We start from the raw sequence: 27,639 nt of genomic DNA, 5'->3' as shown, positions 1-27,639 counted from the left end.
TAAACCCTAAACCCTAAACCCTAAACCCTAAACCCTAAACCCTAAACCCTAAACCCTAAACCCTAAACCCTAAACCCTAAACCCTAAACCCTAAACCCTAAACCCTAAACCCTAAACCCTAAACCCTAAACCCTAAACCCTAAACCCTAAACCCTAAACCCTAAACCCTAAACCCTAAACCCTAAACCCTAAACCCTAAACCCTAAACCCTAAACCCTAAACCCTAAACCCTAAACCCTAAACCCTAAACCCTAAACCCTAAACCCTAAACCCTAAACCCTAAACCCTAAACCCTAAACCCTAAACCCTAAACCCTAAACCCTAAACCCTAAACCCTAAACCCTAAACCCTAAACCCTAAACCCTAAACCCTAAACCCTAAACCCTAAACCCTAAACCCTAAACCCTAAACCCTAAACCCTAAACCCTAAACCCTAAACCCTAAACCCTAAACCCTAAACCCTAAACCCTAAACCCTAAACCCTAAACCCTAAACCCTAAACCCTAAACCCTAAACCCTAAACCCTAAACCCTAAACCCTAAACCCTAAACCCTAAACCCTAAACCCTAAACCCTAAACCCTAAACCCTAAACCCTAAACCCTAAACCCTAAACCCTAAACCCTAAACCCTAAACCCTAAACCCTAAACCCTAAACCCTAAACCCTGAACCCAAAAACCTGGGTGCAACTCCTCCAGCGACGTGAGCTGCCCGATCTCCTCCGGCACGCTCGTCAGCTCATTGTAGCCAAGCTCCAAACTCTCCAGAGACGCGAGCTGCCCGATCTCCGCCGGCAAGAGCGTCAGCGCATTACGGCTAACGTTGAACTCCCTTAGCGCAGTCAGGCGCCCAACCTCAGCCGGCACCGCTCCGGTCAGGCCAAACCCTTCCAAGGAAAGCTTCACCACCCTGCCGTTTTCCATCGCCACCCCTTCCCAATCCTCCGGTTGCTCGTCCTCCGGCCACCTTCCCTGCAGTTCAGGGCACATCGCACGCCATGCCCGGAGCACTCCGACGTCATCCCTTTCCATCATGTTCGTCCCGTCATCCTCCGACGGTTCCAGCAGCTCGCGACTGTCCCACCCGTCCGGCGTCACGCCCGGGTGCTTGTCCAGCCAGTCCCGAACAATCTGTCTCACCACCCAGATCGTCATCACCTTCGTGCTGCTCAGGGCGCGACGCGTGAGCGGGTCCTTGGCCCCGTTGCGCTCAAAGTGCGACAAGATGGCGCTTCTCTCGTACGTGTGTCCAGAGTCGACCACCATCACCGGGTCGCGGAACATGACTCGCGTGATGGGGCACAAGAGCACCTCGGGCTCGGCGTCGAGATCTGCGAGATCTGCGTCGGGGGCGTCGGGCACGTCGCCCCGTGCGCTCGAGGAACGCCGGGTTCGCACACCTTGGGTGGCGTTTCCGGATATCGGCTGCGCCGGAGCGGCCGTCTTGCGCCGCTTTGACGGCGCCATCGAACGAAAGTCCCCCGGCCACGCGCTCTGCGATGTGAAACAAAGTCGTTCCGTGGTAACTGATGATGAGCGCGTAAGGCCAGGCTGGAGCGGTTGATTTTCGTGTCCCCAGGATCTGGCAAGCAGCGCCAGACTGGAGCGCGCGCAGGACATACCACTGAGCGTCTTCCGGTTCAAGCGCGAGTGACGACTCAGGGCATACGTCCGTAACCTCGATATGAGCGCGGCGGTGCGCGCGGCGATGCCCATCGCACAAGGCGTCGCCCCTTGTCGGCATACTGCGGGTCGTCGACGTCATCTATCTTGGAATATGCGGTCCATCCCGCCCCTCCGCGCTTTGAGTGAACCGCCAAAGGGAGAGACTGAGAGCAAAGCGGAGCTCTTCCTGCGCGAAGAGCTGGAACGCGAGGGAGTTTCGGTCGCGGAGGCCATCGCCCCAGATACTCCCGAAGAGATCGTCGAGGCGCTCGAGGAGGAGGTGCAACGCCTGGAGGAGAAGGAACTTCGGCTGACGTCCGAACTCGACAGCGCCTACTCCTCGACATTCTCCAGCCTGACAGTCGAGGTTGCGACCGGCGACGATGAGAGTCGCGTGATCTCGCGTAAGTTCCCCGATATCAACGAGGCGTCGTTCAAGGCACTCAGCGTCGAGGAGCCCGCGGTTACCAGTGCTCTTCTCAAGGCTGCCCAACAGGGTGACCAATCTGTGTGGCTCGCATTCCAACGAGACGCGCACAGGGCAAAGCTCCAGCGCGACAGAGTATCCGCCGAGCGCATCGCAGCCGAGGCTGAGCTCGCCGTTGCGAGACGCGGAGGAGGCGCGGTCGCCGCTGCCGCTGCTGCTGCCAAGGCCAAGGCTGAAGCGCTCCGAAGCTCCCTCGGCGACGACGGCTCCGGGCTCAACTCGACGAGCGACGCGAGGCGCATCGTCCTCATCTCCGGATTTGAATCGTTCAACGTCGGACTTTATCGCAAGGCCGCGCGCAACCTCGCGAGGAGATGCCCTAACGTCGAGCTCGTGGTCTTCAGCGACCGGGATATCGAATCGGACAAGGAGGCTGTACAAGCTGCGCTGGACGGCGCCGACGTATTTTTCGGCTCCCTTCTCTTCGATTTCGACCAGGTGGAGTGGTTGCGTGAAGCTGTCGACAAGATCCCGACGAAGTTCGTGTTTGAGTCGGCACTGGAGCTGATGTCGACGACGTCTGTGGGATCATTTGAGATGAAACCCGCGCCAGACGGAAAGAAAGCGGGACCGCCTCCCGCGGTGAAGGCGATTCTCGCCAAATTCGGCAGCGGCAAGGAGGAGGACAAGCTCGTCGGTTACCTGAGCTTCCTGAAGATTGGACCCGCGCTCCTCAAGTTTGTGCCCGGAAGAAAGGCGAAGGATCTCAGGAACTGGCTCACGGTGTACTCGTACTGGAACCAGGGAGGGATGGAAAACGTGGAAGAGGCGTTCGCGTACGTCGCTCGGGAATACCTCGGCGCCAGCGACTCTGTCGTCGGCGAAGATTCGGAGACCGGAGGTGGACTGATGGGCATGCTCTCCGGCAAGAAAGGCCCAAAGCCGCCGAAGGAGACTCCTGCGCTGGGTTGCTACCACCCGGACATAGAGGCAGTTGGCGCACCGTGGCCGACATCTGTGGGCGAGTATCTCGAATGGTACGAGCGAGAAAAGGCGGGTACTTTGCCCGCTGACGCGCCCACCGTCGCGATTCTGCTCTATCGAAAGCACGTCATCACCAAACAGCCGTATCTCGCGGATCTGGTTCGCGGCATGGAAGAGAGCGGCGTGAAACCCGTGCCTGTATTCATCAACGGCGTCGAGGCGCACACCATCGTGCGAGATTTGCTCACCACGAAACATGAGCAGGAGAGACGCAAGATGGGATACTTGGACATCGACTCTCTCAAACCTGAGGCCGCTGTCGTCGATGCGGTGGTCAGCACCGTGGGTTTCCCGCTCGTTGGCGGTCCCGCGGGATCGATGGAAGCCGGCCGACAGGCTGAGGTTGCACAGACGATTCTCCGCGCCAAGAATGTTCCATACGTCGTCGCCGCTCCCCTTCTGATTCAGGACATCGCCAGTTGGACCCAGTCCGGCATCGGAGGGCTGCAGTCCGTCATCCTGTACGCATTACCTGAGCTGGACGGTGCCGTCGACGCGATACCGCTCGGAGGTCTCGTAAAGGACGACATCTACCTGGCAAAAGAGCGCGTTTACGCCCTCGCTGAGAGGCTCAAGAAATGGACAGGGCTGAGGCGCAAATCATCGAGTGAACGAAAAATCGCGGTGATGCTATACGGTTTCCCTCCGGGAGTCGGCGCCACGGGCACCGCAGCGCTTCTGAATGTGCCCAAGAGCCTCGAGCGCACGCTCCAGACCCTTCGAGACGAGGGCTACGATCTCGGCGATGGACCTCTGCCCAGCGGCGAGGCGCTCGTCGACGCGCTGAGGGTTCTCGAGGATGGTCCGGTCATCGCCGGCGGTCAGACCTCGGCGAACGCGGCGCTCGACAAACTCAAAGTGGAACTGGAGGACAAGAATGCTCTACACGGCGTGAGCATCGCGGGCGAGGACGTGTCCCCCGCGCGCCTGAAGAAGTGGCTTCGTTTCCCTGATGATTGGGGCCCCACGGAATGGGGACCCATGCCGTTCCTTCCAGCTTCGGACGTGCTGGTGCGCAACATGGAGAACGCGTGGGGCCCGCTCGAGTCCTACAACGGCCTCGCGACCGTCCCCGGGAAAGGATCTTTCGTCGCCGGACTGCAAATCGGCAACGTGTTCATCGGCGTCCAGCCTGCTCTCGGCGTCGAAGGGGATCCCATGCGTCTGCTCTTTGAGCGAGATCTCACGCCGCATCCGCAGTACGCCGCGTACTACAAGTGGCTTCAGAAGGAAGACGGGTTCGGCGCGGATGCCGTGCTGCACATGGGAATGCACGGCACGGTGGAGTGGCTTCCGGGCTCGCCCCTCGGTAACAACGCCCTGAGCTGGAGCGACCAGCTCCTCGGATCCATGCCCAACGTGTACGTGTACGCCGCGAACAACCCCTCGGAGTCCATCGTCGCCAAGCGCAGGGGCTACGGCACCATCGTGAGCCACAACGTGCCGCCGTACGGGCGAGCGGGTCTCTACCGGCAGACCGCGGAGCTCAGGGGGCTGCTCACCGAGTACCGCGAGGACAAAGAGACCAACTTTGAGGCGCTCCGAGGGCCGATATTTGATCTCATCGCTTCCGCTGGTCTCGACGCCGATTGTCCGTTCGTGGACGAGGTCTCCGGGCAGAAGATACGAATCACCTCGGAAACGATTGAGAATGGCGAAACAGAGGTTTCCGCTGGCGCATTCGAGAAGTACGCCTCGGACCTGTACGCGTACCTCGGTGTGCTGGAGAACAGGCTTTTCAGCGAGGGACTCCACACCATCGGTGCAGAGCCGACGGCGGAGGCTGCTGGCCAGTATCTCGAGGCGTATTTCGGTGAGAGGCTCTCTGAGGACGAGGTTCGCGCGGTCGCGTCGATGCCCGCAGGTACGTCATTGGATGACGTCAGGGCGTCGCTGGAGCGCTCGTTTGAGAAGGATGCGGCCGAGGAGGCGAATGACGACCCCCTCGCGGAAGCCGTTGAGATTCGCGATTTGCTCAGGAAGAACACGGAGGAGCTCACGGGAGTCATCCGGGCGTTGGGCGGCGAATACGTACCTCCCGCGACCGGAGGGGATCTTCTTCGCGACGGTCCCGGGGTGCTCCCCACCGGACGTAACATCCACGCGCTCGACCCGTACAGGATGCCGAGCCCCGCGGCGGCGGACAGGGGCGCCCGTGTCGCGCGCGCCATCATCGAGCAGCACCGCGCGGCTAACGACGGAGCCTACCCGGAGACGGTGAGCGTGAACCTGTGGGGTCTCGACGCCATCAAGACCAAGGGAGAGAGCGTCGGAATCGTCCTCGAGCTCGTCGGCGCGAGGAGCGTGAAGGAGGGAACCGGTCGCGTCGTGCGGTACGAGCTCATCCCTCTCGATGAGATGGGCGGGAGACCCCGCGTCGACGTGCTGTGCAACATGAGCGGGATCTTCCGTGATTCGTTTGCCAACGTCGTCGCGCTTCTGGACGATCTGTTTGCGCGTGCCGCCGATGCGGACGAGCCCGCCGAAATGAACTTCATCAAGAAGCACGCCGACGAAATGCGCGCGGATGACGCTTACGACAGCGGGTACTCGTCCCGCCTCTTCAGCAACCCACCGGGAGACTACGGCTCGATGGTGAACGAACGCGTGGGTACCAGCGAGTGGGAGGATTCGCGCGAGCTCGGAGACACGTGGGCGTCTAGGAACGCGTACTCGTACGGCAAAGGCGATGAGCGCGGCAAAGCCAGGCCGGAGGTGCTCCAGAAACTCCTAAAGACAACGGAGCGAGTGGTGCAGGAGGTTGACTCGGTCGAGTATGGTTTGACCGATATCCAGGAGTACTACGCAAACACCGGCGCGTTGGTCGCAGCCGCAAACGCCGCCAAGGAGGACGATGCAAACGCTGGAAAACCAATCAAGAAGGTGGCGTGCTCAATCGTCGAGACTTTCGGTGACGACGTCGCGCCGAGGGACCTCGAGGAGACCCTTCGCATGGAATACCGGACCAAGCTGCTCAACCCTCGTTGGGCCGAGGCGATGTCGCAGCAGGGCTCTGGCGGCGCTTACGAAATATCTCAGAGGATGACAGCGCTCGTTGGATGGGGAGCCACGTCGGGGTTCGCCGAGGATTGGGTGTACGACGGGGCGCACGAGAGGTACGTCGAGGATGAGGAGATGCGCGAGAGGCTGCGAAAAGCCAACCCGCAGGCGTTCAGGAACGTCCTGAAGAGGATGCTCGAGGCGGCGGGACGAGGCTTATGGAACGCGGATGAAAAGGTGCTGGATGAGCTCAGGGCTTTGTACGCGGAGACGGAGGACGCCTTGGAAGGCGTCCAGACGCGGCGTTGAGAAACTGCTGAAGTACCTTTGTTAGTTTTTAAAAGCGAAATCGCACAGTCACACGTCATGTGTGTAAGTTTCTTCCAGCACCCGTTACACCGCTGCTCCGAGAGCCGCCGCCCCGCCACCCTCCTCGGTGGCATCCTCGGCTTTTTTCGAAGGAGCGTAAATTTTCGCGTGCAGATCCGCAAACGCCTCCTTCATTTTCTCGTGCAGCGGTAAGTTCTCATCGGACTGCGGCTTCAGGCGTTCAAGGCACCTATCAATCACGTCCTTCGTCAACTCTGGTGCCACGGCGTGATCCTGGCAAACCTTCACGGCGAGCAAGGATGCGATGCATTTCCCGACGTACCTAATGGCCCCAACCTCAGATGCATCATCCTCCGCCGACTTGGCGGCGCCCTCGCCCTCGGCAGCCTTCGTGGTCTTGGCCATTCGTCTCCCGGTGAACATGGACGCGGCGACAATCTCGGCGGCGGGATTGAGACCAGCGAGCACGTCGGCCTTCGCATCCGCAACCGCAGCCGCGGCGGCACCTCGCGGCGTGGACGCGACGTCTCGCGGCGTGCCCGGCGGGGTCCCGTGGGTTCCTTCTCTTTCCATGAACCGCTGCCAAAGCGATTTCGTCGTTGACTCGTGCTTGCCGTGTTGTTCGCGCAGGTGAACGAGCGCACGCGCGAGCTCCTGGTTGCACTCGCGGATTTTGAGCATGGTGGATGCGTACTGGCGCTGAAACGGCTCGAGCGCGGGCGACGAGGCACCCGCGATGCCTTCTTCAGCCTGACTTTCCTTTTTGATCACCACAGCCTCACCCTTCTCGGCCGTATCGTTCATGGCTCTGAGCTCCGCGATGAGCGCCTGTTTCCTATCGAGCGCCTGCGTCACCTCCGCCATCACGCGGGTGTCGTCGGCGTGAATCTGCGAGCCGTCGTCGCCCTCGGCCATGGACGCGTGCGCCGCGGTCATGGCCGCAAGAAGCGCCGCGGCAGTCTCGGGAGCATCCGTGCTGAGCGGAATGGCATTCTCAGCGTCCGTGTCGCCATCAGCGACTGCCGCCGCCGCAGCGGCGGCGGCGGCGGCGACGGCGGATGCGGCAGCCATAGCCGCGTTGGCCGCCGCCAGTGCGACGCCAGCTCCAGCCGCCGCCAACACTCGCTCGCGCGCATGCTGCCCTGTTGGAGTGACGGGTTCATCCTCCTCCTGTGCTTTCTTGTTTTCCTCCTGAGCCACTGGATCTGCGCTTGCGGGAAGATGCGCGATGTGAAAGTCTCGCACGAGCTCCGCGCCGAGCTCGATGCGATCAAACTGTACCCTGCACAATCGCATCTTCGGGTTCCAGGGCCCCCAGAGTATGGTTCCGACGTGGACGTTAAGGAACCTCGGGTGGCGGGCGACGACGCGATCGCCGACGCACAGGGGCTTGGGGCAATCCTTTGGAACAAATTTCGCCAGTTCAGCCTTCAATTCGGCGTCGGTCATCTCGTCGTCATCCTCCGCGGAAGCCTTCGCCGCCTTCTCCGCCGAGGACTTTGCCTCGCCGTCCGCGAGCGCCGCGATGGACGCGACGTCCGTCCCGCCCTCCTTCTTCACGTCGCCAGCGGCGGTTTCCTTCTCCTTTTCTTTCTTCTCCCTCGCGTCGTTGAGCGAAGGCGGGGGACCGTCGCGAATCTGTTCCTGGATCTGCTCGTGCCACCTGTGCCTGATCGCCACCCGGTGCAGCTCCAGACGAGTGCGTTCGCTCCTGAGAAACGGGAGCGACAGCCTCCGCGGCTTGCCCAGTGCCGCGCGAATCACCAACCAGTCTCGCTTGTTGAATTTTTCCTCCTTGCCCAAGCCGATGTGCTCCAGCCACGGTCGGTACCCGTCAGCCTTGAACCAGCTCCTGTCGATGGACGAGTAGAAGTGTTCCGCGAGGTACCACCGCCTTCGCGCGGCGGACGGCGCTCCCCGGTACATGCCGCTGGCGAGCGAACCAAAGAGTGGCGTGCCGTCGGGTCCACCCAGCGCGCCGCCCGCGACGCCGTTCCCCTTTGCCCCGCACGTCAGCCCGTCCATCTCCCCGACCACGTGCGGTCCCACGGAACCGAAAACCTTCGACGTGAGGTCCGCCGCGCCCAAGGTTTGGGCGTGCGCGCTCGGGGTGTGCAACCCTCCGCTCATGCGCACGGGCGGCGTAGCCTTGAGCGCGGTTTTCCTGCTCGACCCTGGGGTGTGTCCACCGGGCTCCCTGCCGGGGTTTAAGAAGTTCGGCCCGAGGGGTGAGGCGAGAGGGTCGGCGCCCTGGAAATCGCGTTTGGTCTTTCCCTTTGGGCTCGCGGGTACCCGTGGCGGCCTGGGACGCTTGGGCTTCCTGACTCTGTCCGCGGGTTCCTGCGAAGCCGATTCCGCCAGCATCCAAAGTCCGTTCAGAGCCCCGAGCGCATCCTCGTCGTCCTCCAGCCCCGACCCCTCCGCGCGCTCCGCCGGGAAAAGTTCCTTGTGACTTCTCTTCTTGCCCCTCGCCGGCGACGGCGTCGGCGAACCGAACGCCTCCGAGGGCGGGCCCAGCTTGGAGTCCGACCACGAGTCCCTCTGTTTCTTCGGCGTCCTCTTGCCCTTGGACGACGGACCCGGGGACATGGACACCAGCGCGGCGCCCGCCATCTCCAGGACGTCATCCTCCCTCTCCTTCTTGTTCGGGTTACTCCTGGGCGTCCTACGACCGACGACGCGTCCGTTCGCGTTGCTGATGCCGTTGGCGTGGCCGCCGCCGGGCGCGATTGGGGGTTTCCCGCCCCTGGCGGGCGACGGCCTGGCGCGCGTCGGAGTCCTCTGGCCCCTCGTCGGCGTCCTCTGGCCATCCCTGATGGGGGTCCCCTCCCTGGACTGAATCTCAGCCGCGTCCTCGCTGCTGTAGCGATCCTTCATCATCGCGGTGAGCGCCGCGGCGTTGATGGCGTCTATCGGCAGAGACAGGAACGACTTGTTCGCCGCGTAGAGAGCCTCACACATCGCGGCCGAGCGCCCTCCTCCCACGCCTAGAGCAACATTCTCCCACCTAATCGCCTCGTCCACCTCCCTGTTCGACTTGAACGACTCGAAGAACGCGTTCAGCTCGTCGTCGGACCATCGCGGACCGAGCGCGGCGGACTTCGAAGGAGTTCCCTTGCTCCCCTTCTTTTTCTGCGTTTCGGGAGGAGGAGGAGTTCAGATACGGGCTCGAACGCGCGCGCCGTCGTGGGAGGGAGGGACGAGTTTTTGTCACACACGCGCGACAGCCGGAAAATTCACAAGGGGAGGGCAACGACGGGGATCTGCGGGTCGCTCACCTCTGACCTGCCGCGCGAGGACGCTGAAGGTTCATCGTCGGGAACCTCCTGGTACCGCGCGGGTTTGCTGCGGGCCCTTGCGCCGCGCCCGCCTCCCGCCTCCATCGCGCCCGCAACGGTTTAACCACCGTATTCGAACAACGACTGCCCTGTGGTGTGTTCGGAACCCTCGACGATTTTTCTCGCCGGCCTGCGGAATTCCGCCCCCGCGGCGATGTGCTGGCGGGTTCCCTAAGACCACCGGAGCGGCGGAGATCGACAGTGGCGCAGAATCGCAAGCTTTCGCGTGGGCTCGCCTTGCTCCGACCCTCGTCGGCCCCGCTGGCTCTAATTGCCGGTGGCTTGATAGCTCGGGATATATCGGAAACCTCTGTTCACGAGAGACAGGTCTGAATTTTTATATTTCAAATGAGATGGGTCGCGTCTCCGCGTCTCCGTTCCGTCCGCCTCGGAGATTCCGCCTGGCGCCGAGTTTGGAATTAGACGAGAGGGACTTATTTTCCCTGACCTTTACTCACTTCGTCTTTTGCAGCTAATACGCGTTAACCATTCGTCACTGTGAGATTTGGCAAAATCCGACACATCATCGTCAGCGCGAAGGAGTCCGAAGGCGAGTCCCGGAAAGACGTCACAACCCGCCGGAACCATGGCTCGTACCAAGCAGACGGCGCGCAAATCCACGGGTGGCAAGGCCCCCCGCAAGCAGCTCGCCACCAAGGCGGCTCGCAAGTCCGCCCCCACCACCGGCGGCGTGAAGAAGCCCCACCGCTACAGGCCCGGTACCGTCGCTCTCCGCGAGATTAGGTGCGCGAGACTGATATCCCGGTGTTTTTCCGGGCCGCGGCCGAACAGGGCACCCCCCCGCTTGGCTCACGCGCGTCCGGATATACGGAAATGCGCGTCTCGCTGTCGCGCGTGTGGGTGTTTGCGACACACCCGCGACGGCGATGTCTCGTTCGAAGGCGTTGTCGTCGTTCCCGACGCGTTCTCCGGCAGTTCTCCGGCCCTCATTTCGTCTTTTTTCCGCTTGTTTACTCCAGCCGGTTTGTGGAAAACGGTCTGGTTCTAGGGTTTGTTTCTCAAGCCAGATCCTCGGTGTTTCCGTCGCTGACTCCGTCGCCCCGCGATCCTTTCAACGCAACAGGAAGTACCAGAAGTCCACCGAGCTGCTGATCCGCAAGCTCCCCTTCCAGCGCCTCGTCCGCGAGATCGCTCAGGACTTCAAGGTGAGCCCCGGTGCCGAAAAAGTTGGCAACCCCCTTTGCCCGCGCGACGCTCGCGTCGTCTGCTCCGCTTCACGCGCGTCCGCGTTAACCTTCGCTGACCAAACCTAACCCCTACGCACAATCCCGTGTGCCGCAGACCGATCTCCGCTTCCAGAGCCACGCCGTTCTGGCGCTTCAGGAAGCTGCCGAGGCGTACCTCGTCGGCCTCTTCGAGGACACCAACCTCTGCGCCATCCACGCCAAGCGCGTGACCATCATGCCCAAGGACATCCAGCTCGCCCGCCGCATCCGTGGCGAGCGCGCTTAAACGGAAGCGTCCACTCGAGTGTCGATGAAACGAACGTAGTACACGAATGGACGCGTGCCAAATAGCACGACGACCAACGCATCTTGTAAAAAAAGCTTAGTATTCGCACCAAGTCGTGACGGGGGTTCTTTATTTGGTTATTCTATAACGTTATTACTATTTGATACCGGACGCGGCAGCTGCGATGAGTTCCACCTCTGCTCGCGGTCAGTGCACTATCGCCTTTAGTGGCGGGGCTCTCGTGTTTGCCAAATCTAGCTCGGCGTCGAGCTCCTCGTCAAGCTCCCCGATGATGGCTCTGCGAAGAGGATGAGCGGGCAGGAGTTCAGCGCGATGTACGAGATGGGTCGCGTTCGGGTTGAGTAGTACCGCGTCGAATGTTGACGTCACGGACGGGCTCGGGATCGATACGGTCGTTGGAAGGCACTCACATGTTGTCACCTCGGATGATGTACAGCCCCAGCACCGCCTGCTCCACCCCGCTGTCCTCCGAGTACACCCGCTCGAAGCACTCCTCCAGGATCAGGTTGGTGGTCTGATCGAATCCTCGAAGGATACCGATGATGTTCCGCCCATCGTTTGTGATGACGGAGATTTGCGTGTCCACGAGTGGCGTCAGCTCCTTCGCCATGCTCGCGACACAACTCCAAACTCACTGTAATCCCTAGAAGCGCGAGTTGATGCAGTGCGGAGCGACTCGGTGCCCTCCGACTACCGGCGCGTCACCGTGAGTGCTTGTGAGTCCACGACCTCGCGTGACCCGCAAGACTATCCTGGAGTCCAAGATTATCCTCACGTCGGTGGATCACCGCCCTCGCGCGCTTCGAACTGGGAGTCGGGTTCCCAACGCAAAAACCTTCTGTTTGGCACTCGCGTCGAACGGGTCGTCAGAGCTGATGAGCTGGCTGTGCACATCCACACGACGCGATCCGGCGCGGGCAAGAGTCTCGGGGAAGAGTCTACGTCGCGATGTCATCGATCTCATCGTTCAGGGCGTCCCCGACGTATGTTCTCCTCCCTCGTCGCGGGCGAGCGTCGAGGGGCGGCGCCACGTCCACGTCGCGCGGCGACAAGCTCGGCCATCGGGCTCGACGTCACCAACGCGAGCGCGATCCGGCTTGCCGTGCGTCCGCTTCTCGGGACCAGCCCACGAGCGCCCCGGCGACAACCCGTCGTGAGGCCCTGGTGTTCGCCGCGTCCTTGCTCGCGACGACTCCGCTCGCCGCGCTCGTCGCCGGGCCCCCGCCCGCGGTCGCCGCCTCGTCTCGCGTGGACACACCCGAGGCTCGTGCCGCGCTCAGGGCTGCGCTCGAGGCGAACATCGTCAAGACCAAGGCGCCTGCGGTGCTCCGCCTGGTGTTCCACGATGCCGGTACGTTCAGGACCGCCACCAACGACGGCGGCATGAACGCCTCGGTGAGGTACGAGCTGTCACGCCCCGAGTCGTTCGGCCTTAAGCGCGGCCTCGGCCCGGTGACAGCCGTGTATGACGCCACCAGGGACGGACCCGCGGCGGGGCTGTCGTTCGCGGATTGCATCGCAGCGGCGGGAGCGTACGCGGTGGAGATCACCGGTGGACCGGTCATCGAGGTACCTCTGGGTAGGATCGACGCGGACAAGGCTGACCCGGAGGGGAGGATGCCCGGGGAGAGCCTGACGGGCGTGGAACAGAGGGACGTGTTCGGCGCGATGGGGATGTCGACGCAGGAGATGGTCGCCCTCGCGGGCGCACACACCATAGGAGGTAAGGGCTTCGGCGAGCCTTACTCGTTCGACAACGAGTACTACAAGACACTCCTAAAGCAACCGTGGGCGGACACGACGAAGACCAAAGAGGAGCTGGACATGGCATCGCACATTGGGCTCACCTCGGATAAGAACCTGGCGGTTGACGAGCCCAGCCTGGACTACATCCGCGCGTACGCCGCGGACCAGGACAAGTTCTTCGCGGACTTCTCGAAGGTTTACGTGAAGATGACCACGATGGGGGCGAAGTTTGCGTAGCGATTAATCTAAGACCTAAAAGTATGCTGGATGATCAGATGTATTCCTCCCCCTCCGCGCTGGTATCCAGGCGGTCAAAGTCCTTACTCTCCAATCGATCTCGGACTTGCATCGTCAGGTTCTGCGTCACAGGCCGCAGAGCCAGCGCCGACAACGAAGCGCAGTACAATATCATGAACAACGCCACGAAAAGACCCAAGAAAACGCCTCCCGGGCTCCCGTTCACGGCGCCCGACTCGTGAACCCATACGCACAGCAGCACGATGTTAGCGAACACAATCGCGGAGACGATCACCCACGTCCTCTGAAGCGCCCTGGGATCGATCGCCATGGCTCCTACTATCTTCTCCGACCCGCAAAACTTAACCAGAGGGATCAACGCGAACGGCAGTTGGAAGCTCAGGAAGACTGAGCTGATGACGATGAGGAATTCCGCGTATTCGTCGCCCGCGATGATCGTGACCAGCAGCGACGGCAAGATGGCGCACGTCCGGGTCAGAAACGCGCGAAGAACCGGGTTTATCTTGATCTCCAGGAAACCCTCCATGACGAACTGACCGGCGTACGTGCCCGTGATGGTGCTGCTCTGACCGGAAGCCAGCAACGCCGCGGCGAATAGGCCCTTGGCGGACTTGCCCAGCACGTCCTTCAGCATGTCTGGCGCGTTCTGAAGCGGCCTGTCGATGATGCCCTGCCTTTTCTCGCCGGTGGGGTCGTCAAAGTCGGCGTCCCTGATGGACTGCGCCGCGACAATGGTCACCGCAAAGTTTATGACCAGCGTAACGGCCAGAGCCAGCGCGGACTCCGCGACGTTGTACTTGAGCGCGCGTCGAACCGACCTCTCACCGAGCTCAAACGATCGCGACAGCACGAGCGCCGAGTGGAGGAAAAGGTTGTGCGGCATCACCACCGCTCCGATGATGGAAATGCCGATGAACAACGCCTTCCCGTTCTGGAATATGGGGACCACGATACCTTTTATCACCTCGCCGCCGTCCCCGCCTTCCAGCATCCCCATCTGAGCCACGAAACAAACGGACATGACCCCAACGAGCGAGCCCATGAAAGCCTCCAGTTTGCGGACGCCAAACTGCTGCAGCGCGAGAAACAGCAGCGTAGACGCGGACGTGACCAGCACGCCCCACACCGTTGGAAGGCCGAAGATCAGTTTTAGGGCCAACGCCGTCCCGATCACCTCGGGGACGTCCGACGCGATGATGGCGAGCTCAGTGACGATCCAGAGTGAGTACCTCGCCGGGGTTGGGTACTCGTCCCTCATGACTCGAGCCAGGTGCCACCCGGTGGCGAGACCCAGGCGCACGCTGAGAGCCTGAATGTAAAGACCCATCAGCGTCGCCCACAACAGGACCCACAACAGGCTGTACCCGAACTGGCAGCCGGCCTGCAGGTTGCTCTCGAAGTTTCCGGGGTCCACGTACGCTATGCACATGAGGAATCCCGGGCCCACGAAGGCGGCGAACTTTCGGAGGGAGAACGAGTCGTCGTCGTCCATGCCCTCCACCCGGACGTCCGGGGCGCTTTTCTCCTTCTGTTCCTTTCCGCGGGCACCGAGCTGTCCCCCGTCGCTTCTCTCGCCCGTCGCGATGGCGTCGAACTCCCCGTTGTCTTCAGATTCGATGGACATGGACGACATCGACATCATCTCGTCCTGATACCTTTTTACCCCGGTGACGGCTGGTCACGAGTCGACCGTCTGTGCGCGCCTCCGCGAGTGACGGATGAGGGTTATCGTGCGGCGATCGAGCGACAATCGAGCCGTCAGGCGGTCGACAGCGCCCCCGGGACGCTCCCTGTCAGGGTCGACGAGACCGCACCCCGCCTCCACAAGTGTTGCCCAGCAGGGCGGGCCGGGCACACGCCATCTTGCATTTCGGTTATTACCATATACTTCGTTGGAGGTTGCATAACAAAATCCACTCGCGTGTAATGCCGAATCATCTATTGCCACAATTCGTCTCCAGTTCCTAACTGTTCCGCATAGCATCGCGAGTTCTTCATCGGCAACCACGGCACCCGCGCGTTCAAAACCGGATAAAAGGTAAACGCACGATCGCGACCGCGCCACACCTGGGGCCAAGACCGGGAGGATATTCCAGTAACCATGGGCGGCAAGAACAGCAAACCCGAGGCTGAAAAGATCATCGATGGCAAGGCCATCGCCGCGACCATCCGCGAGGAGATCAAGGTGGAGGTGGCGGAGCTGAAGGCCAAGTACGGCAAGGCTCCCGGCCTCGCCGTGGTCATCGTGGGCAACCGACCCGACTCGCAGACATACGTTCGCATGAAGCGCAAGGCGTGCGACGAGGCCGGTATCGTCTCCTTCCACAAGGAGATGCCCGAGGACTGCAGCGAGGAGGACGTGCTGCAGGTCGTTCGCGACTTCAACGCCGATCCCGACTGCCACGGCATCCTCGTCCAGCTCCCGCTGCCCAAGCACATGAACGAGGAGAAGGTGCTCGCGGAGATCTCGCTGGAGAAGGACGTCGACGGCTTCCACCCTCTCAACATCGGCAAGCTCAGCATGAAGGGCCACGAACCGCTCTTCATGCCCTGCACCCCCAAGGGTTGCATCGTGCTGCTGGAGCGATCCGGTGTGGATCTCAAGGGAAAGAACGCGGTGGTGGTCGGCCGGTCCAACATCGTCGGCATGCCCGCCGCGCTGATGCTCATGAAGAAGGACTGCACCGTGACCGTGGTTCACTCCCGCACCAAGGACCCGGCTGATATCTGCCGCAGGGCCGACGTCATCATCGCCGCCGCGGGCAGCGCGCACATGGTCAAGAAGAACTGGATCAAGAAGGGAGCCGTGATCATCGACGTCGGCACCAACTCCGTGCCCGACGCGACCAAGAAGAGCGGGTTCAGGCTGACGGGAGACGTGGACTACGACGAGGCGATCAAGAGAGCGGATATGATCACCCCGGTGCCGGGCGGCGTGGGGCCCATGACCATCGCCATGCTCCTGTCCAACACTCTGGACTCCGGCAGGCGCTCCATCGCCAACTGAGAGCCGGGCAAACACGATATTCTTTTGGTCCCCCAAGCGGGACGCGCGACACCCATGTGATATCATAGGTTGAGTTTGTGATGCGAGGGATTCACTGATACAAGCACCGAATGATTTATTAACACTCGAGCGCACCCTCGGCTTCGTCACGTCTCGTTCGCCTCCTCTGCCGCCTTCTTCGCGAGTCTCTCCTCCAGCAGCTTCCTTCCCTTCTCCCCCATCTCCCTTTTCCTCTCCGCGTCCTTCGGATCGAGCGGCGCGGGCGGCTGCGTCGGTGCCGCCGGCGCCTCCACGTCCCCCGCACCACCGCCTCCGCCCGGAACGAACCGCCGCGCGATTCCCGCCGTCGGATCGCAGAAGATGGCGTGCAGCGGGTCCGTCGCCGTCCTGCACGCCGGTCGCATCGCCGACGGGAACTGCTCGGCAAAGTCAAAGTCGTGCCTGTCGTCCCCCCACCGGTCAACCTCCGCGCCTTTAATGATCTGCCTCGCCACCCCCGTACCAACCACGGTCCTCGCCGGGTGGAGCTGGAACCAACGGAGGTACGCCCAAGCCGCGTACGCGCCGTACAGCGAGAAGAGGAAGAGCCCGACGTGGTGATGCTTCGCGCCCGACAGCACGCAAAACGCGAGAACCCCCGCGCAGTAGAGCCCCGGCAGGTGCCTGTTCCTCAGCTGTGCGTCGGGTGCGAGTCGGGCGATCTGCGCGGGCACCGGCACGCGCTCGTCCGGGAGCTGCTGCCTTACGGCGACCAGGAGCCCCGCAAGCACGCCGTGAAAGCCGGAAAATTTGGCGAACAAGTAGAACTGGTCGGAGCTCAGCACGTACGCCACGTACATGCTGACGAAGCTGGCGATCCCCACGGAGGTTTGGACGAGGAGCACGAAGTGCATCAGCTCTCCGGCGCCCCAGATGGGCTCGAGCGTGCGTCCGAGGTAGAGCACGCCGAGCACGTCGATCGCGGCCCCCACGAGGTTCATCTCGTAGAAGCCCGACGTGAGCACGTTCCAAACGCACGGCACCGTCTTCTCCGGCATCAGCGCGAGATAGGTTGACGTCCACGGCATCACGAGGAACAGTAGATACGAAGCGACGAGCACCGTCGCGATGGCCTTCGTCGGCGGCGTCGACGTCTTGAGCAGGACGTCGAGCTCCTTCTTGGCGTTGGCGAGAACGTGATCCACCTCGGCAATCGCCTGCGCCTGCGCCCTCTGTGTGGCGTTCTGACCGGCGTCCGTGGCGAGCGGCGGGGTTCTAGCACCCTCCCCCGCCGTGGATGACGTCGGCAACGACATGATACGCACCCCACCCTTCGGATATCCGCCGTGGGGCTCTGCGTTGTGTAGTGTCGATCGGCGCCAAAATAAGCGCGCCGCGGAAATACGAAAATAGGCAAATAGCGACTGCAAACGGCAAACTTTGTCCTTGGTACCATTTCACACCACATCACCGTACGAAGGAACGTCGACGTGACGTGGATGAAGGAGAAGGCGTGAATTCGTGGCTCTGAGACGCTTCTGAGGCACTTTTTCTATCCGGCCGCGTCACTCTCACGGCGCGCGCGCACGCGGGCATCGAATCCAAAAGTCGACAACTCGTACGATCATGAACGCCATGGCCACCACCATCAACCTCCGCGCGGCGCCCGTCCGCCTCGCCGGCAAGGCCACCGTCAGGAGGTCCGCCTCCCTCCGCCGCCCGGCCGGACGCGTCGTCGCCAAGGCTGCTCCCGGATCCTCCGAGCCCGCCAAGTCCGAGAGCTCCGTGGAGACCGGCAGGCTCGCGCTCCTCGCCACCGTGGCGTCCAACCCCGTCCTCTTCGGCGCGCAGGAGGCGTTCGCCAAGGGCGGCGAGTTCGGCATCTTCGAGGGCCGCACCATGGCGCTGATCCATCCCCTGTTCCTCGGAGGCCTCTGGTTCGCGACCGTGTACGCGGGCTACCTCGGCCTGCAGTGGCGCAAGGTCAGGACCGTGGGCGAGGAGATTTCGGAGCTCAAAAAGGAGATTCCCGCGGCCGTCCCCGCCGCGGTGACCGCCAACGGCGAGGTGGAGGCGGCCGCCGCGCCCTCCATGACGGCGGCGCAGGTCGAGACCAAGAAGAAGATCGACGAGCTCACCGCGGAGCGCAAGGAGCTCATCGCCGGCAACTACAAGGAGAAGCACAACAACTGGGGTTCACTGCTCCTGGCCTTTGGCGTCACTCTGGCCGTCGAGGGTGGCATGAACACCTACCTCCGCACCGGCAAGCTCTTCCCCGGCCCCCACCTCTACGCGGGCATGGCGATCACCTGCCTGTGGGCCATGGCGGCGGGTCTCGTGCCGGAGATGCAGAGGGGCAACCAGAAGGCGAGGGACCTTCACATCGCGCTCAACTGCGTCAACCTCGCGCTCTTCACCTGGCAGATCCCCACCGGCCTCGAGATCGTCGGCAAGGTGTTCCAGTTCACCTCCTGGCCTTGAGCATGGAAATATTTTTTGTTTTGCTGCCCGCGTTAGTGTAGTCTGTAAAATCCACTCAACCCTTACGAGAACGTGTCGCGTCGTGTGTATCTCATCGTGTCGTATATATCGTACATGTACAGTACACGGGGGCGCGCGCCTACGTCGGCGCCCCGAACGCCTCGGTCCGTTTCCTTCCACGCTCTCGTCCCGAGATGCGATTTCATCTCGGCTTCACGCTTCATACCACGACCGCCGCAGCTCCGTGCCCGGCGCGGGTGTACTCGAGCACGGACCCGTACGTCAGATCCGCCACCCCGACGAACAGCGTCTCGCAGTCGGGCGAGAACCCGATCCCCGCCGTCTCGCCGAAGTGGTCCATCGTCTGCACGTTCGTGAACCCCGCCGCGCCGTCGTACACGTGGACGAAATCCGCGGGTTCGGCGGCGGCGAGGAAACGTCCGTCGTCCGAAAACCTCAGCGAACGAATCGCGCCCATGTTGCCCCGCAGCACGGCGAGGGACTGGCCGAGGTATCTGGCGTCCCACAGCCTCGTGGTGGTGTCCTGGTTCCCCGTCGCGAACACGCATCCGTTCGGGTGCCACGCGGCGGCGAAGGAAAAGTCCAGGTGTCCCTCCATCACCGCCATCCTCCGCCCCGTGCTGACGTCCACCAGCCACGCCTCCGTGCTGTCGCCCACCACCACCATGTGACGCCCGCAGTGGGACGCGGTGGCGTAGTTCACCGCCCACGGGTACTTGTGCTTGGCCAGGCACCGCATCGTCTCCACGTCGTAGAAGCGCGTCATCGCGTCGTTGTTCGAGCTCACCAAAATCTCTCGGCCGCTCCTGGCGCTGAAGATCTCGATCGCGTTGGTGATGCCGTTGTCGTCCTGGGTCACGCGCGTGGACCGCGACGCGCCCGTGTTCGTGTCGAGCACCACGAGCTCGCCCGCGAACCCTCCGGCCGCGACGATGCCGTCCTTCACCCTCGTCGTGCTCACCTGGATCCGCGGAAAATCACCCGCCATCACGCCGCCCGAAACGCCGCCGTCGAGGTCCAGGACGGGCGTCGCCCTGCGCGTCGCGGCGTTCCAGTGCACCACCCTGTTCTCGCTCATGACGTAAGCGTCGTGCTTGGACGTGGCCCACACCAGGTTCCTGAGCTGGAAGTGCACGAAATTGGACCGCACCGCGCGGGTGTTGTGCGCAAACTCAAAGTACGGCGCCCGAGCCGGGCACTTTTCAAGCGGCGTGCACACCCCGTCCAGATCCGCGGGCGAAAACTCCAGGTTGGCGTAGTTCTTGTACTCCTGCACGCGCTTGGCACGGTACTGCTCGCGCGTGAACTGGAGTCGGTCCCACGGTATGCCCTGGATGTCGCGGCCCGCCTTGGCCTGCGCCGCGGTGGTGTCGCCGTGGGACTCGTGGAAGCTCAGCGCCGCGCCCACGCCGCCCTGCGTCGGTTGGGAGACGAAAGGGACGATCGGGTTCACGGTTAGGGGGAGTTTCGATGGAGGGACATTTACGCGGGGGGGACATTTACGCGGGGGGGACATTTACGCGGGGGGATGGACGGGCGCGGGTCGAGGGCGGGTCGGGGAAGAGGCGGGGACTTGGACGCAAATCTCACCTCGGCGTAAAAGTCCCGGCGAAGGTCAAGGTACGACCACGGGCACGCCTCCGCGTCGGGGTCGTCGTCATCGGAGCCGTCGTTCCCGTCCTCCGCGCTCATGTCTCCGTCGATGATCGTTGCCGTGACGCTGATGACCTCGTCGCGCTCGTCGTCATCGTCCGAGTACGCGTCGATGAGCCCCGTCCGCGCATCCTCCTCCGCCCCTGGGGCGCCCTCGGGCTCGTCCTCCGAGTCAGCCATATCGTGGTCGACGGGATTGTCGGGGCAATCTGGGCGCGACGCGGCGTGCACCGCCCCGGCCGGGTCATCGAAAGCGTCGACGTCACCCTCGTCGACGTCGTCGAGATCTTCGTCGAATTTTTGGTCCTGCGTCGGCTGAGGAGGCCCGCCGCCGCCCTCCGCCCCGGCGGACCGGTGGGGCACGAACCTGACTCCGAGGCCCGCCGAGGAGTACGTCGCGACGGTAACAGAAGAGTCCTGGTTGTTGCCCTCGCCGCCGCCGGGTTGGTCGGGCGTTTCCGGCTCGAACCAGGGTTCGACCGGGGTGTACGGCGTGGAGAACCCCCGCGAGTTCATCGGCGCGGCCGCGTCCGTCATCGCGTCGACCCGCGCGCGCCGGTCAGTGTCGGGCCGCGACGCTCCCGAGACCAAATTGCTTTCCCAAACCTAGTTTTTTTTCTCCCGGCAAAAAAGCTGCAATGTGATTGGACGACTGTCGATCATAACCTCGGTCTGCGAACCCAGCGTTTTCCCCGCATGATGGAGATGGAATCTCGTCACACGGGTGCACCAGTCGCTTCAAAAAACACGGGCACGATGAAGGGAGCGGCGGAGGAGGCTCCGGTGGTGGCGAAGAGGGCGAAGGTGCGGGCGTTTCTGTCCGTGGCGGGATGGTTCGTGAGCACGGTGGTGCTGATCACCATGAACAAGGTTTTGATGGGCGAGCACTTCGCGCTGCCCGTGTTCCTCACCTTCCTGCACATGATGGTCTCGTTCCTGTGGTGCGAGTTCTCGATGACGATGGGATGGACCGCGCGGGGCGCGATTAAATCGAGGGCGGAGGGATGGAAGGTGTTCTTCCTGTCGCAGGTCATGGCGCTCAGCGTCCTCCTCGCGGTCGCGTCCTTCAAGTACGTCGACGTCAGCCTGGAGCAGGCGCTCGCGGCGTCGTCGCCGGCGTTCACGGCTGCCATGGGCGTGGTGATCCTGAAGAAACGCGAACGCGGCAAGGTGTGGCTCACGCTCCTGCCCGTCGTGGGAGGCGCGATGATCAGCGCGGGAGGCGTGCCGGAGGTATCTTGGTTCGGCGTCACGCTGGTGATTTTGTCCAACATCGCCAGAGGCACCAAGTCGTGCATGCAGGAGCTGCTGCTGGGGAAGGATGCGCTCGACTCCATCAACCTGCTGCGGTACATGGCCGCGTTCTCCTGCCTCACCCTCCTGCCGTTCTCGTTCGTCATCGAGGGACCGGCGATCATCATGGAGAGGCTGTCGTACGTCAGCAGGGACGGGACCATCGCCGCCGCGCTCGTCGCCAACTGCACGGGGGCGTTCATGGTGAACCTGTTCCAGTTCCAGGTGACGGAAAACGTCGGAGCGCTGTCCATGCAGGTGCTCGGCAACCTGAAGAACGTGTTCACCTCCACGGTGAGCGTCTTCGTGTTCAGGAACGCGGTGACGTCCCTGAGCATCGTCGGGTACGGTATCACCATGGCGGGCGCGTGGTGGTACAACAAAGAGAAGAACAGGGAGAAGGCGGAGGCGGGCAAAGACACGAGCCAGGCGAGCGTCGCCGCGCCGGCGGACCCGGAGGCGGCTCTGGGCAAGTAAACGCTCGGGAACGACCACGCGAACGTTTACGACTGATATCTTCACACACTCTCATCACAGTAGTAGCATCGATGCATGTCAACGCCTGGCTCCCTGACGCGTGGTGATGCACGGATGTGTATACGCGTTTGAGACGTCCATCCCAAAGTACCCCGCGGCCTGAACAAAGTACGCGAACGAGATCCCCGCGGCGCAGTACGTCGACGTCAGCATCAGGGGCAGAAACTCCATCCGCCCGGCGCCGAACACCCACGCGTGTCCCCACGTGACGTACCACTCGAGCGCGGGCAGACCGAGCACCAAGTACGCCCACTGGAGTCGACCGAGGAGGACGACGGGCTCGACGCCTTTTCCGCCTTTTTGCCCGCACTTTGACGCCGCGACGCGCAGCGTCCCCCTGGTCACGACGACGCCGATGACCTGCACCAGCGCCTTGATCGGCCACTCCCTGGGCTGAAACAGCAGTGGGGACACCGCGTACGTCGCCACGGTGGCGACGAAGACGTACTCGCTCGCGTGGAAGACGAACCGTCGCCGTCCTTCCTCCCCGGCGAGGTTAGCGTTGTCCAGCGCGAGGGCGAGCGCCAATGGGACAGTCACCATCAGCGACGCCTTCTCGTGCACGTGCCAACCGAACATGAAGGCGCACAGGGTGACGTGCGCCGTGAGTCGTAGCAGGTGAACGTGGCGCTGAAGCTGCCAGCCCCGGCGCAGCTGCGCCAACGACGTGGACCTGTCCCGCGGCCATAACGTCCGCGAGTGTTCAACGACGCCGGGGGCCATCGAGACGGCCACGACCGCGAGCGCGATTGCCGGGGTGACGGTGGGAAGCACCGCGTGCGTCTGTGCGCCCGTCCCGCCGTGACCGGCCATTCCCCCCGCCATGTACCCGACGGGCGCGGGAAAGTATCCCCCGAGGCCGACGCGCCTCGCCGCGACCAGCGCGCACTTGTCGGCGAAATTGTAAATTGCCCAAAAGTTTGGCGCCCAGTACGCGTGGGATAAACCTCTGCCGAAGGGAAACAACCGCGCGAGCATGGCCTGCATCGCCCCCGCGCGCCATATCGGGTAGAACGACACCGCCGTCACCGCGATAGCGGACGCCGCGAAGGCGAAGACGCGACGCGAAGCCCCGACGCGATCGATGGACCCGATCCATCGCCACTCGGCCCACGCGTGGTGCGCGAGGAGATGCGCGGCCATCGCCGGCGCCGCGAACGCGAAGATGTGCTTCGTGTGGACCAGCACGGAGAACAGTACCGCCGCCAGCACCGGACGTTGGGCGTGCGCGGCGGTCAGGGCGCAGACGTGCAGGCCGATGACCATGCCGTTGTACTGGAAGTGAACGTGGTCCACCATGAGCAGACCCGGCGAGAACGCCACCAGCGTCAGCGCGAGCGCGCGCGACGTGACTCCCGACCGCGACGACGAGCCCAGCAGCGATGGAGACGTCTGCCACAGTACCCCGATGAACAGCACCACGTCCGCGGCCATCACCGTGCACCGCTGGAACACCACCGTGGCGAACGACTCGTAGGGGTCGGACCTGATGGTTAACATTCCGGGATCGACGAACGCGGCGACGGACGCGAGCGCGCGCTCGAACCACGCGAACAGAGGGGGATAGTCCAGGGTCCACTGCGATGTGTTCTCCGTGTACCATCGAGCGGGTGGCAGGGAGTGCGTCACCGCGAGCCAGTTGCGATGCACCTCGAAGTCGGTGCTGCGATAGCAGGGCACCAACAGCACTTTCAGCGCGGTGACGAGGACGAGTGCTCGGACGGTGGGCGCGTTCGGGAGGTTTTTCGTCCATCGCGATGGGGGTTCGCCGGAACCGATACCCCCGATATGCGCGCGGCGGTCCGACATCGGAGATTGGACTATCGCGCGGTGGCGAGACGCGTGACGGCGAGCGGGGCGAACTGATGACTCGACTAACAAATTTCTACCGGCGTGTAAACACGGAGCTGCTGCCCCGTGATGGTCATCACCCCTTACAACTTCGCCGTGAGGTCCGCTCGGAGCTTCTCGAGGCGAATCTCGGTGATCTTCTGCTGTTCGTCCGCGGCGTTTCTGAGCTCGACGTCCTGCTCGTTCGGGTACCTCTCCTTGAGCGCGGCGAGGATGACGTGCGCGGGTTTGCCAGACGCGCAGATGAGGAAGACCCTTCCAAACTTTTCCTCGTACCTCTTGTTCCACTCCGCGAGCTCGTTGATCGTGGCGTCGTCCATGCTCGCCTGCGCCGCCGACTGCTCGCCCTCGCACCAGCTGGCGGTCGACGCGAACTTCTCCTTGAGCTTCGAGACGTCCCCGATCCTCGGGTGCGCCTTGAACGCCAGCTCCCACTCCGCGACGGGGCAGTCGTACCAAACCTTCCTGCTCGCAGCCAGCACGTCGTCGAAGCTCGAGAACGGCCTGGCCGCAGCCATCCTCCGGCCGAACTCGGGCGATCCGCAACACTTCACGAACGCATCCGCGGCGTCCGCGGCTGTCATGGCGTTGAGAGCTTCCATCGTTTGCGACGCGGTCCCCTCGGCGCGCGCGCTTGATCGGACTGGGGGAAAACGCCTCTTCCACGTGCGAGAGGTCAACCGGGCAGCGTCACGGTGCGACATCGACCCACGGGATTCGAGCGAGAAATAGACTGTCGTTTCTGGTTCAGGAGCAACAACGGGCGAAATTAGACCGTAAAACGACGAGTCGTGGAAAAAGAGGCACACGGAAGATCCTTCCTCGGATAAGCAAATTTTGCGGCTGTCGTGCTTCCTCCATCTTCGCGCGCACCTTCCCGGGCGCGACGCAAGTGCAGTGAACCATGGCGTCAAGCACGGTCGCTGTCTCCGGAGCGATTGCCGCCGCGGGCGCGTCGGCGCGGTGCCGAAACCGCGCGGCTCGGGTGGCGGCGAAAGCCCCCACCGCGAGGTTGGGCGCCAGGGAGTTTGTTGGTCAGAGGCTCAAGCCGGAGCGCGTGAGGAGCCGCAGGTCCGCGGCGCTCGCGCCCCGAGCGGAGGCCATCTCCGATCCCGTCGAGGAGAAGGATGCCAAGGCTGAGGAGGTGAGTCGCGGAGACGCGCGAGTCGTCGCATCGACCTTTCCCACCCCACGAATCCATCGCGCGACCGGAGGTTGCCGAGCGACGTGGCCCAGTTTTCGTGCCGGGAGATATTTCCCTCCCGTCGCGCGGACCCCGTATCGGCGCGCTGCGGTCGATCGCGCGTCGTCCAGACGCCCGTTTCCGCGCCCCAGTCGTCTTTGTGCTCGTTCTGACCGTTCGTTTCGCTCGATCGTCGCCCTCAGGTTGACAAGATTCAGAAGATGCTGGCCAAGCCCTACAAGGCGGGTTTCAAGACGGAGATCGAGACGGACACCATCCCCAAGGGCCTGTCCGAGGAGACCGTCCGCATGATCTCCGCCAAGAAGAACGAGCCCGAGTGGATGCTCGAGTTCCGCCTGAAGGCGTTCCGCAAGTGGCTGACCATGGAGGAGCCCGACTGGAGCGACAACAGGTACCCGGACATTGACTACCAGGCGGTGTCCTACTACAGCGCGCCCAAGGTGATGGAGAAGAAGAAGTCGCTGGACGAGGTGGACCCCGAGCTTCTCGCGACGTTCGACAAGCTCGGCATCCCCCTCAGCGAGCAGAAGCGCCTGACCAACGTCGCGGTCGACGCCGTGTTTGACAGCGTGTCCATCGCGACCACGTTCAGGGAGGATCTCGCCAAGGTTGGCGTCATCTTCTGCTCCATCTCGGAGGCTATCAAGGAGTACCCGGAACTGATCAAGGAGCACCTCGGATCCGTGGTTCCCGTCAGTGACAACTACTTCTCCGCACTCAACGCCGCGGTGTTCTCCGACGGATCTTTCTGCTACATCCCCAAGGGTGTCAAGTCGCCCATGGAGCTGTCCACGTACTTCCGCATCAACGCCGAGAGCAGCGGCCAGTTTGAGAGGACGCTCATCGTCGCCGAGGAGGGATCGTACGTGAGCTACCTGGAGGGCTGCACCGCCCCGGCGTACGACGAGAACCAGCTGCACGCGGCGGTGGTGGAGATCAGCGCGGCGAAGGATGCCGAGGTGAAGTACTCGACGGTGCAGAACTGGTACGCGGGCGACGAGAACGGCAAGGGCGGCATCTACAACTTCGTCACGAAGCGGGGGTTGTGCAAGGGAGACAACGCGAAGATCTCCTGGACGCAGGTGGAGACTGGATCCAGCATCACGTGGAAGTATCCGTCCGTGGTGCTCAAGGGTGACAACAGCGTGGGTGAATTTTTCAGCGTGGCGCTCACCAACAACGCACAGCAGGCGGACACCGGCACGAAGATGATCCACGTGGGTAAGAACACCCGCTCTCGCATCGTGAGCAAGGGTATCTCCGCGGGTAAGTCGAGAAACTGCTACCGTGGACTGGTGCAGGTGCAGCCCACCGCGACGGGCGCCAGGAACTACAGCCAGTGCGACTCGATGCTCATCGGGGACAAGGCTGGGGCGAACACCTACCCGTACATTCAGGTCAGGGAGCCCTCCGCGCGGGTGGAGCACGAGGCGTCCACGTCGAAGATTGGCGAGGATCAGCTGTTCTACTTCCAGCAGCGCGGCATCGACCCGGAGACGGCGGTGGGCATCATCATCTCGGGCTTCTGTAACGAAGTTTTCAACGAGCTGCCCATGGAGTTTGCCGCCGAGGTCAATCAGTTGATGAGCCTTAAGCTCGAGGGCAGCGTCGGGTGATCTGCGACGTTGCCGAGACATAATACTTCTACACGTCAAGCCTTGTCATACCAAAGGATCGATTTTTTTTTCTCATTGTCTGATGAATTCGTTGTTTGTGAAGCGCTTCACTTTTTGAAAACTTGCTGCTAGAGCTAAAAATTTAGTCTACTGCTGCCCCATGGCATCCTGGGGAAGTGTTTGATGAGGCAAAATCGGCACGTCGCCGTCGTAGGCCTGCGCCGTCGCCGTGTTCTTCACCTCGTACACCTGAGCCTCCTGCGGGTTGAGCTCATCGGCACTGGACCCGACGCCGTTGTGTGTCCCGTTGGCGCTTACGCCGCCAGCGGCGGAGGCGACGGAATCCGTGGATTTCATCGCCTTCATCGAGTCCTTCATTCCCAAGCCGGTCTTGCTCTTCATCCCCTCCCCCTTGCTCTCCTTGCTGCTCTTGCCTCCCGTGATGTCGAGGCCGAGCAGCGCAATCGCTTCCAGGTCCATGAGTTTCTCCTTTGCCTTTGCCGACTTCTCAGCCTTGGCCTTGTCCTTGTCCTTGGCGTCCTTCATGAGGCAGAACATGGCATCCTTGGGACCGACACCCTCGTCCGCGCTGTTGTGCCCGCTGCCGCCGGATGTGGCGACGCTGTGACGGCTGTCCGAGCGTACCATGTTCTGCACGGCGGCGACGCTGGCGTGAGCCGCCGTCGGCCCCAACCCC

General features: G+C 62.7%; 15 protein-coding genes across 15 annotated transcripts; 7 read left to right on the top strand and 8 right to left on the bottom strand.

Annotated features, from left to right (window-relative positions):
• Positions 1 to 643: 643 nt before the first annotated feature.
• Positions 644 to 1,714, bottom strand: MICPUN_58267 (predicted protein; the record flags this gene model as incomplete). Its single annotated transcript, XM_002501526.1, has 1 exon — positions 644 to 1,714. The coding sequence occupies one exon, from the start codon at positions 1,712 to 1,714 to the stop codon at positions 644 to 646; it is 1,071 nt and encodes a 356-aa protein (XP_002501572.1).
• A 61-nt stretch (positions 1,715 to 1,775) lies between these two features.
• Positions 1,776 to 6,508, top strand: CHLH2 (magnesium-chelatase subunit chlh-like protein chloroplast precursor; the record flags this gene model as incomplete). The annotated part of the gene is made up of 1 exon (XM_002501930.1): positions 1,776 to 6,508. One exon carries the CDS (start codon positions 1,776 to 1,778, stop codon positions 6,441 to 6,443), a length of 4,668 nt encoding a protein of 1,555 aa, XP_002501976.1. The 3' UTR covers positions 6,444 to 6,508.
• On the bottom strand, positions 6,453 to 7,808 carry MICPUN_108190 (predicted protein). The gene has a single exon (XM_002501525.1). The coding sequence runs from the start codon at positions 7,533 to 7,535 to the stop codon at positions 6,528 to 6,530; it is 1,008 nt and encodes a 335-aa protein (XP_002501571.1). The 5' UTR covers positions 7,536 to 7,808; the 3' UTR covers positions 6,453 to 6,527.
• Positions 7,809 to 11,482: 3,674 nt separating this feature from the next.
• Positions 11,483 to 11,906, bottom strand: MICPUN_81280 (predicted protein; the record flags this gene model as incomplete). Its single annotated transcript, XM_002501524.1, has 2 exons — positions 11,483 to 11,573; positions 11,707 to 11,906. 2 exons carry the CDS (start codon positions 11,904 to 11,906, stop codon positions 11,483 to 11,485), a joined length of 291 nt encoding a protein of 96 aa, XP_002501570.1.
• A 689-nt stretch (positions 11,907 to 12,595) lies between these two features.
• On the top strand, positions 12,596 to 13,273 carry MICPUN_70664 (predicted protein; the record flags this gene model as incomplete). The annotated part of the gene is made up of 1 exon (XM_002501929.1): positions 12,596 to 13,273. A coding segment is annotated over one exon (678 nt), but the record flags the coding sequence as incomplete, so codon positions are not given.
• A 259-nt stretch (positions 13,274 to 13,532) lies between these two features.
• MICPUN_67467 (metal ion transporter family) lies at positions 13,533 to 14,771 on the bottom strand (the record flags this gene model as incomplete). Its single annotated transcript, XM_002501523.1, has 1 exon — positions 13,533 to 14,771. A coding segment is annotated over one exon (1,239 nt), but the record flags the coding sequence as incomplete, so codon positions are not given.
• Positions 14,772 to 15,018: 247 nt separating this feature from the next.
• On the top strand, positions 15,019 to 15,207 carry MICPUN_58260 (predicted protein; the record flags this gene model as incomplete). Its single annotated transcript, XM_002501928.1, has 1 exon — positions 15,019 to 15,207. The coding sequence occupies one exon, from the start codon at positions 15,019 to 15,021 to the stop codon at positions 15,205 to 15,207; it is 189 nt and encodes a 62-aa protein (XP_002501974.1).
• A 182-nt stretch (positions 15,208 to 15,389) lies between these two features.
• MICPUN_108188 (predicted protein) lies at positions 15,390 to 16,408 on the top strand. Its single transcript, XM_002501927.1, has one exon. The coding sequence runs from the start codon at positions 15,402 to 15,404 to the stop codon at positions 16,305 to 16,307; it is 906 nt and encodes a 301-aa protein (XP_002501973.1). The 5' UTR covers positions 15,390 to 15,401; the 3' UTR covers positions 16,308 to 16,408.
• Positions 16,409 to 16,453: 45 nt separating this feature from the next.
• MICPUN_58258 (predicted protein) lies at positions 16,454 to 17,602 on the bottom strand (the record flags this gene model as incomplete). The annotated part of the gene is made up of 1 exon (XM_002501522.1): positions 16,454 to 17,602. The coding sequence occupies one exon, from the start codon at positions 17,600 to 17,602 to the stop codon at positions 16,454 to 16,456; it is 1,149 nt and encodes a 382-aa protein (XP_002501568.1).
• Positions 17,603 to 17,912: 310 nt separating this feature from the next.
• MICPUN_52954 (hypothetical protein) lies at positions 17,913 to 18,767 on the top strand (the record flags this gene model as incomplete). The annotated part of the gene is made up of 1 exon (XM_002501926.1): positions 17,913 to 18,767. The coding sequence occupies one exon, from the start codon at positions 17,913 to 17,915 to the stop codon at positions 18,765 to 18,767; it is 855 nt and encodes a 284-aa protein (XP_002501972.1).
• MICPUN_105516 (predicted protein) lies at positions 18,369 to 20,621 on the bottom strand (the record flags this gene model as incomplete). Its single annotated transcript, XM_002501521.1, has 2 exons — positions 18,369 to 20,202; positions 20,379 to 20,621. The coding sequence occupies 2 exons, from the start codon at positions 20,619 to 20,621 to the stop codon at positions 18,988 to 18,990; spliced, it is 1,458 nt and encodes a 485-aa protein (XP_002501567.1). The 3' UTR covers positions 18,369 to 18,987.
• Positions 20,622 to 21,197: 576 nt separating this feature from the next.
• MICPUN_80621 (Drug/Metabolite transporter superfamily) lies at positions 21,198 to 22,211 on the top strand (the record flags this gene model as incomplete). Its single annotated transcript, XM_002501925.1, has 1 exon — positions 21,198 to 22,211. One exon carries the CDS (start codon positions 21,198 to 21,200, stop codon positions 22,209 to 22,211), a length of 1,014 nt encoding a protein of 337 aa, XP_002501971.1.
• Positions 22,212 to 22,289: 78 nt separating this feature from the next.
• On the bottom strand, positions 22,290 to 24,080 carry MICPUN_58254 (hypothetical protein; the record flags this gene model as incomplete). Its single annotated transcript, XM_002501520.1, has 1 exon — positions 22,290 to 24,080. The coding sequence occupies one exon, from the start codon at positions 24,078 to 24,080 to the stop codon at positions 22,290 to 22,292; it is 1,791 nt and encodes a 596-aa protein (XP_002501566.1).
• A 125-nt stretch (positions 24,081 to 24,205) lies between these two features.
• Positions 24,206 to 24,706, bottom strand: MICPUN_81179 (predicted protein; the record flags this gene model as incomplete). The annotated part of the gene is made up of 1 exon (XM_002501519.1): positions 24,206 to 24,706. One exon carries the CDS (start codon positions 24,704 to 24,706, stop codon positions 24,206 to 24,208), a length of 501 nt encoding a protein of 166 aa, XP_002501565.1.
• Positions 24,707 to 25,621: 915 nt separating this feature from the next.
• On the top strand, positions 25,622 to 27,011 carry MICPUN_108187 (ATP-binding cassette superfamily). The gene has a single exon (XM_002501924.1). The coding sequence runs from the start codon at positions 25,647 to 25,649 to the stop codon at positions 26,940 to 26,942; it is 1,296 nt and encodes a 431-aa protein (XP_002501970.1). The 5' UTR covers positions 25,622 to 25,646; the 3' UTR covers positions 26,943 to 27,011.
• The last annotated feature ends 628 nt before the right edge of the window (positions 27,012 to 27,639 follow it).

This window comes from Micromonas commoda, chromosome 4, assembly GCF_000090985.2.
Source record: "Micromonas commoda chromosome 4, complete sequence".
Classification (NCBI taxonomy): domain Eukaryota; kingdom Viridiplantae; phylum Chlorophyta; class Mamiellophyceae; order Mamiellales; family Mamiellaceae; genus Micromonas; species Micromonas commoda.
This window is presented reverse-complemented; position numbering and strand designations above follow the sequence as displayed.

Coding starts and splice junctions, on each gene's coding strand:
- MICPUN_108188 (XM_002501927.1), top strand. CDS start 15,402: ATGGGCGGCAAGAACAGCAAACCCGAGGCTGAAAAGATCATCGATGGC.
- MICPUN_108187 (XM_002501924.1), top strand. CDS start 25,647: ATGCTCGAGTTCCGCCTGAAGGCGTTCCGCAAGTGGCTGACCATGGAG.
- MICPUN_108190 (XM_002501525.1), bottom strand. CDS start 7,535: ATGGCTGCCGCATCCGCCGTCGCCGCCGCCGCCGCCGCTGCGGCGGCG.